Raw genomic sequence first — 8,458 nt, forward strand, 5'->3', positions numbered from 1 at the left:
TTAATTCGTTGGTTCACATTGATGCCTTAAAGTCACGAGAATGATAGAGTGCTTCGGATATTTGAAAGCCATGGATATTCTCCCCGTTTTGTCAAATTTATAGTTGTTTCTTCAGTAATATGAAGTTTTCATCCTTTTTCTGTTTTCTTTGTATTAAGCAATATGTCCATGCGATCTTAAATTCGACAAGCGGAAAATATATGATAAGCGGAAGTTTTTAACTTCATGTAGTGTTTTGGATTAATTTGTTTTCAATCTTACTTTAACTAAATGTGAACGGAACTAAATTGAACGGAACTTAAAGTGAACGGAACTAAATTTACGTCATCATTAGCAGCTAGGTTTATGCAGTCCTTCTCCTCCTTAGGGCCTGATAATCACAAAACATTTCTGCGAATTAGAAAAACTTTGCTGATGAGATAGAAAATGTAGAAATTGTGTTTGACAGTCTCTTTTTTCCTCTGAAGGGTTTTTAGGAATCATTTTAGCCATTACCATTTGAAAACTATACATTGGTCAGTTTAATTTCCGTAAACAATCTGTTTGCGAGTGGAAAAGATGAAGCTTGTTAATCAAACACGGAGAGTATAACTGTAGACAAGTCCTCTTGTTTTATTTATTTGCAGGCGCTTCTCAGAGTGACCAATTATTAAGTCTTTTACAGCCGCAGTTGTTCTCGGTAACAATTATTCTTTAAAATCCCCAAACATTTGTCATGTAAAATTCCTTTGAAATCTTCCGTGTTGTGAGAGGATCAGAGCTTTCCCATTTTTTGACCCGTGTGGTGCTTGTTTCACTCAGAGCTAATGGTTTGATATGGGAGTGTGGGCGGGGCGGGGGCGGGGGCGGTGGGGGGCTGTAATGTGAGCAAGACTCGCAAAATCGGCTGTCGCTCATTCCAGAAAAAAGATTTTAGTTTTTGACGAATTTTTAAAAAAGGAACAATAAATAAGTAACAAGAAGAAAATTGAGTCTATTAATTATGGAAGCAACCATACTGCAATTAATTCTAATTGAAACTTGTAATCAGTTTCGAGATAAATTTTTCACATCCGGTTATTGTTGAGTTTCATTAAATACCAAATAGAGCAATTAACAATGGTGATATTGATATCATAGAACAAAGTTAACATTGGCACTATTTATAAATGCAATCACGACTTCACAATTATGCAATATAAACATGTAATCAACTTCAGGTTAAATATAAACAGTTCTGCTGAGATTTGAAGGTTTTGGGATAATAGCACCGAAAAAGAAGGAGCAGAAGAGGGTGCGGTGGGGGGGGGGGGGGGGGTGGTAACACTAGCGTGTTGAGAGATCTCAAGTTCAGAGTTCTTTGCAACCTGTTTACAGCTCAATTTTTAAAAATAATACTACTATTTCGTTAATTTCAATTGGGTTTTTGGGTTACTTTAGTCTCGACCGAGGGAAGATGGGCGAAGGATAACATTACAAAGAGAATAATCGATCAATTACCAAATATAGCAGAATCAATTGAGGTATTAAAAAGTACATATATCTCATTTATACAGCACATCCAATTATGGGTCAACTTTTCAAGTCGAGTGTTGGATGTGTTATTCACAATCAATACATACACAGTAAAAATCTAATCTGATTCAGATCATGTTAATTTTGTGGGTAGTTTGGTGGATTTGGAGGATTGGGGTGGAAGTTAGTCAAATTTGAAGGGTACGATAGAATCGGAGGATAATAAAGTTATCTTTGTAGCATAGACTAAATTTATTCATATTTTGAAGGATTTTGCAATTTATACGCATTTTAAACATTTCACCTCAAAAAATCATCGCTCTTCTAAAAAGTTCTTGATTGGACCACCGCACAATTATTTAAGCAATTTGAAATTCAAAAGATGAAATGTTTCTGGTCTGCATGAACAATTTGATATGACGCTGAAAAACATTGCACTAAAAGAACTTAATATTTTTCTGCAGTTTGTTGCGCAATGGAAAGACCGAATTTTTTTTTTGCACCAGTTGAAACAAACAAATATTCTGTGCTTTAAGTTTGTTCAGCTGAAAAAGATTTAAATAACTGTTATCGCAGAAGTAACTTTAATTTTTATATGAACTGCAACCACTTGACATCTTTGCTTTTAACAAAAGTTCTAATTTCAATGTTTGTTTGAAGACTTTTCCGCTCTGGCCGATTTGTGTCGTCTCAAACTTCGGATACTCAAACAGGACCTTGTGAGTCGCGCCGCACCGGTTACAGCAACAACACTGTTTCCTTTCTTATCTCGTACTGAGTTTGACCACGAACGCCGGGCACCTATAGCCGATGGGGAACCAACTTCAAAACCCGTCGTGCTCTTAGCAGACGGTGACGAAGCCGAATTTGTGCTGCTATTATTTGCGAGCACTTGTGCGTGCATGCTAGCTCGACGTTGTCGCATTCGGTTTTCTGCAGTTCTACTTTCTAAAGTTGTAGCCAATGCTCTAGTTTTTTCCACGTCTAACTGGCAATATGCAACACCTGATCTTCCGACCCCTGATCGCTTCTTGGAACCTGAGTACACGACTGCTGAATTACTGTCTCTGGAACTTGCGACACTTCGGCTTCGTTTTCGTCCGAGGTCATTTAAATTCCCAGTTGAATTGGTTGCAATTGAGTCATCTAATTCCGAATAAATAACGCTCAATTGGGTGTTGGAGGGTCGGGGAGAAGGACGCTCGGATCCAACGACGTTCAATGGAACCGGGGATCCAGAGATCCCTTGACGATGATGATGATGATGGTGGTGGATCTCGACTACGGCTTTTCCACTGGATCCCGAAGGTTGACTTGAATCAGTGGGGAATTGGAACACATTAGAAGTTGCTGGGTAGGAACTACTCAAACTTCCAACTCCACTACTGTAACAACTGGAACGGCTATCTGGTGTTGTGGAGCTTCGACCCTGGACTGAGTTTGGAGTGTCTATATTACAGTAGTCATTTGCCACAGTTGTCTGAGTCTCTGGTTGGACGCAGTTGACGTAGTTGGGCGGAGTCCAAAGATTCTGATTTGAAAGCTGGTCTGATTTGCATGAGTCCTGTCGGTTCGTGGTCGCAGGGACATTCTCCTCCTCTTCTTGTTCCTCGTCTATGACACTTGCGAAGTGATGATGTTTCGTCTAAAATTGAAAACTCTTAATACTGCCCCAGGCCTTAAAAAACAGCTGCAATAGATAGCTGCTTGCTCGAGCAAGCAATTTTTTTTACGGATCCGTTGAAATTGCGCTAAAACGTTGTGAGAAATGCGCTGAAAAAAGTGCTAAAACTCATGCAAGAAATGTGCTGAAAAAGCGCTGAAATTATGTAAGAAAAGCGCTGAAAATGCGCTGAAATTTTGAATTTTCAGCGCATTCAGCGCATCTCTTACATAATTTCAGCGCTTTCAGCGCATTGCTTACAAAATAATGTGCTAAAACGGCGCTGACATCTCGACCCGGGCTCTCAATTTCAATGCACAAAGGTAACAAAAAATGCAGCAAAATGTCATAATCCGAGCAATATTGTCCTCATTCAAAGTTGTCATGTGCGAGTTAGTCTAAATGCCTCAGCCTTTTTATCATGAACACGGTAACTTTGCGACAGGCTCTATTCAGAAAAGCGGGATCTATTCTCCCCCCTCCCGCTTAGTGGGCATATTACTTTCTTTACGCCTCCAGGTGCCTAAGTTATTTTTTACATAGTAATGTGTTATTTAGCAACACACAAATTGTAATTAGAGGGGCATAAAAACACAATGGGGGGGGGGGGGGGGCAATAGATCCAAAAAGCGTGTCACTGCTCAGATTGCTTTTGTTCTCCAAGAATAAGTTCTTCTCATTTTTTTTTATTCGTGCAGCCTCCCTAGGTTTGACCTGGACTGTTAAAATGAACTTTGTTATCAAGTGGGATGAATAAAATGATTTGTTTTCTTCTATTTCTCCGCTAATATTGCGATGATATTTTGACGCAAGTTCCTATAATTTCCTATATCTTTTTTCATATTTTTGCGAAACGCGTCAACATCTACGAACCTATTGATTAGAATAATCTGCTGATTAGAATTTGTCAAACAATTAAAACAGTCATTACGCGTTATTAACAAAATTTTGTAATTCAGAGGCGCGCGTATAATGGAACTCAGAGGTTTGTTCCAGCGTTTTATAGTCCAGGAAGCATAAGCCAGAAAAAATTACCTCAACCTTACTTCAGATACATTTTGGCTAGTGGAAGTGCCAAAAGTAATTAATCGAATAACAAGTAAACCAATTATCGCTCGAATCAGTTCACCAACTTATCATGTGTTATTAGTCCCCCCTTTATATGAAACAACTTAGATGTCAAATTCCTGAAAAGAATTTGCCTCAAATTATATGAGAATAATTAACCATGACAAATTCAGGTGTAAAAAACTTAGGTTTGACTTAAAAACTTAGACTTGACCTATAGGAAGACATAAGCTCGACCCTTTGAAAGAATTTGTTCTAACTTTTAACGGGGGTCCCCAAATGTCTAAAATCAATAATTACACCTCCCCCTTGGCATTAGTTCTTTTTATAAAATATAGGCTTCGACTAGGGATGAAAAGGTGAGTAGGGGGTTCAATAGGTGATGTGAAGTCACTTTCTCACTACTTACATTGAGGGCGGAATACGTGCTCAGGTGACCTCTGCCATCTTCTGTGCAGGGATTCGCAAAAGTACTTTTGTCATTATTGTTTCTGTCCAGTCTCAAACTACTGTACAGCCCTGATTGTCGTCTGCCTTTTCCTGTTCCAGAATAGTGAGTTTGCTGATCAGTGCTGTTGTTATTCTCATAGTTGACGTAAACGATTTGGGGGTGTGTCGGTTCTTGGCCAGAAGTTCTTTGTTCTCGAACGTTGCTGGGGTTCTGTGCGAGAATTGGGCTTCTGTTATTCGATATGGCTAATAAGTGTTCACGCGGGCTATCGTTGCCACACCGGTTATGTTTGTGCACCTCTGTTTCCATCTTACATACTGATAACTTCTCCTCGTTTTTGGCCCAAAAAGTTGCGTCGAAGCCCCGTTCCATCTTCAAAGCTTCTTCATGGCACCACAACTGCAGCAGTTTGAACATTTGCCTCGCTTGCGGGGTCTTGAACAGAAACCGTTCGCTATTTGAAGACTGACTTGCGCTCCGATTCCGAGTTGCCATGGCAACCGGCATGGAACTGCTGGAAACTGGGGCACTCATTTGAGATCTACACTCGAACATGAAAGTTTCATGGCAATACCCGTATGTCTTAATCTGGCTAATTTTCCAGCAGAAACGACTGGATTCTGGGTTAACTTGTTCTTTCCAGTGGTTTAGAAGCATCAAAGAGGGTTCTCCTTGGGCGCAGCGGATAGCCTGGGGCGATCCTTCCTGGCCCTCCCGGAAAAGAAGGTAACCGGATATCTCATACTTCCCAACCTCGTTTGCCATCAGCACTTTGAATAATAACTGCTTGGAACTCATGCAACCCATTTTAGTTTTTGATTTATTGAGTAACTAACTATTTTCAATTTGCGCCCACTTTAAATACGCCTTCTGGGAAAATTGAAGCTAAACAAATTGTTTACTTTTCCTTTTCAAAGTGCAATGATGTGGTGTTAACTTTTGCTATTTTCTTTGTACGCGAATCAACAATTTGTCAGTTGCGGGTAAATATTTGTGATAATAATTTAAGTGAAAATTACTGTAAGTGATTACTTAAATTGACTGGGAATCGGAAATATCTCGAATACTGATAATACAAAAATGATCCCAGAGAAAAGTTTCAAGTGTATAAATAGTAGAATGATAAATTAGTTGGAGTTAGTAAGTCTACAAGTCTCGGTTATAACAGAGGACGCGGAACAAAATTTACTTGGTTATAAATTGGGAAATCAAATTTGTTGCTGGGAAAAGTTGACATTGGTTGTCGCGTTTAGTTCCGCGTCCAGCGACATCAACTTATGTCCCCTCGAAAAATAACATTTATCAGACGGTGGTCTATAATCGCCTTCGGCTCTGATATGGTGACCTTGAACTGCTCCAAAAAGGCTTAAAGTGATCTTCACAGCCGAATTAAGCGAACTATTAAAGTTTTTTATAGAGGTTGAAAAAGTGCCTTTTCAGTGACCTCAATTTGAGACACTATTTGAATTGTAGTCTGCCCTATAGAGTTGAGGTCTAAGCGAACGTTCGAAAAACAACTCAGAACATTTGAATGAAATTTAATCTACAAAATTTTTCACGCAAATTGGCTTAATTGAAGATAATTTATAATACCATAATTCAAAGGATTAAGACTGTAATCAATGATTTTGCACAAAAAACTTGGATCGTTTCTGCTAGCGCCCCAACCCTATATAGCCGTTATTTTAGCACTCCCAAAATCTAAGATTTCACGTAAGAACGATATTCGTATTTCATTAAAATATGAGTGTCTAGGTAGATTGAAGGCACTTTTAAAATAGTTTTCTAAAAATAATTAAAAATAATAATGATATGGTTAGTTTGATCAAACAGCTGCAAAACCACTCAGTTTAAAGTTCGAGTTGAAATTATTTTGTCATCTTAGATACAGGCAAAAGTTACCCCTGACAAAATGATAAACAGAAACATAGAGAATGAGACACGTTTTAGTGCATTTGCACATCATATTCCAATCCTCAAAATGATACAAAACATTTTAATTGAGAACGGAAAACATGTAACTTTGATTTTATTCTCTGTGAAGTATTTAAACAAAAACACGCACGCACCTTCGGGATGAGGGTTGGCCAGTGCTCTCAGTCTATTTTATTTTGAGAAAAATGAATGTAAATTAATTTCTATAAAAATTTCAAAAAATAGAACATAAAAGGGGTTAGGTTTGGCGAACCATTTCAAAAGTGACATTTTTAAAATCTGATTTGACCCGACCGTTGCTTCAAGACAAAGTTTTGGAGTAATTGGAACTCCTTGGGTTACTGGTGTTCGAAAACTTAAATAACTGCTTATTTTTAATAAAATTAGATGTTTTTCCATCTAATTCTAAAAACAAAAGCTAGATCAAGCCCTGCGGAAATTAAAGCTTTAAAGTTTGATGGACGAAGAATTTATTTAATCAAAAAGACCAACGAGTTTCCGAACATTTGTTGGCACTGTAAATTCGTTTTCATCGAAACATGGTCAGCATTTTTTTTGTTTCAAAACTTCCCGTTATGAGAAAAATCAAAAGATTTGATTAGTTTTTTAAAGCTCCAAGAGATATTCAAGGAAATATAAAGAATTTAATTTGCTGCAAGACCAAAGAGCGAGAACCGAATCTTCTCCTTTTAAGTAGTCAATTTTCCCCATCAAAATCTAGTATATTCGTTTTCATAGAGCTCAATACGGGACCACGAAACCGTACATCAAATTGAAAAGTTTTGAGGAAAAAATTCTAATAGTAATTTTAATTTTATAAAACAGCCTAAATTATCAAAAACAAACACATACTTAGTTTCTATTACAAGCCAGAAGTAATCAGATCTAAGTTAAACAAGGAGGCTCGTTAATGTGCGTTTGCACATAATGTTCCAACCCGCGCTTATCTACATTGTGGACTCAACTGTCTTTTGACTCACATTTTTGAGAGGTAATCAAAAATAGGTTTGAGTTTACAGAAATCGTTATACACCCAACTAATAATTGAATTAGATAATGAGATTTATCCAGCAAACAAAACATCAGATACGTCATAATAAAAGTAAACGTGTAAATTGTAAATTACATTGCATGGAGGAATTGTATGGGACCAATCAGTGATGAGAATAAGGCCATAAAAAAACAACAAACACTGAAAAAATTGAAAAATCATTAAAAGTCTTAAAAAATATAATACCATAATCTTTAAGACTACTCGCAATAAGTTGACTGCTTTGGGTTAGTAAAATCATTCATTAAATCCTCAATTACAAGCTTATTGGGCCGGTTAGCATTTTACGGCTACCTAAAGAATAAAATAGAAGCAAAAATAGCAAAATAAAAAAAATGAGCGAGAAATGTGTCGAAGCTATTAAAAAATGATTTTTCAGTAAAAACTTTATTACTTTCAATTATTTTTTAACAGTAACGGGATTCTTCTTTTAAACAAATTGACTCCATTCAATCAGCAAGCAAGAACAAATACATTAAAACTAACAAATTTTTGAGAGATTCCGTAATATCAAGGCCATTAAATTCAACAGCTTTCGACGGAAGCTAATGCTTACGCTAAGCTTAGGCCTGATGAGACAACAAGAAGGTTTGTCATACATATGTCATCAATAGGATATTACAATAAATCAATGACTATGAAAACAACAAAAAAACGGGCAAAATCCAAAAATTAGGTAGAAAGGTGCGAGTAGAAAGTTTCGAAGCCATTTGAACCATAAGTTTTTCTCTGAAAAATTTTTGTATGATCAATTGAGCCTCATATCTGAGCCAATGCAACTATCGATATTACGATA

The 8,458-nt window shown here is 37.1% G+C and overlaps 1 protein-coding gene across 1 annotated transcript; it reads right to left on the minus strand.

Annotated features, from left to right (window-relative positions):
* Positions 1–910: 910 nt before the first annotated feature.
* LOC142336332 (uncharacterized) lies at positions 911–6,043 on the minus strand. Its single transcript, XM_075385086.1, has 2 exons — positions 4,635–6,043; positions 911–3,139 (listed from the first exon to the last, which is right to left on the minus strand). Exons 1-2 carry the CDS (start codon positions 5,481–5,483, stop codon positions 2,138–2,140), a joined length of 1,851 nt encoding a protein of 616 aa, XP_075241201.1. The 5' UTR covers positions 5,484–6,043; the 3' UTR covers positions 911–2,137.
* Between the last annotated feature and the right edge of the window lie 2,415 nt (positions 6,044–8,458).

Source organism: Convolutriloba macropyga, chromosome 3 (assembly GCF_964194025.1).
Source record: "Convolutriloba macropyga chromosome 3, txConMacr16.3, whole genome shotgun sequence".
In the NCBI taxonomy this organism is placed as follows: domain Eukaryota; kingdom Metazoa; phylum Xenacoelomorpha; order Acoela; family Convolutidae; genus Convolutriloba; species Convolutriloba macropyga.

What these genes read in the sequence shown, in the direction of transcription:
- LOC142336332 (XM_075385086.1), bottom strand. Translation starts at nt 5,483, where the DNA reads ATGGGTTGCATGAGTTCCAAGCAGTTATTATTCAAAGTGCTGATGGCA. An exon ending in GCACGTATTCCGCCCTCAAT is followed by an intron (nt 3,140 to 4,634) that starts GTAAGTAGTGAG and finishes TTTCAATTTTAG; the next exon opens with ACGAAACATCATCACTTCGC.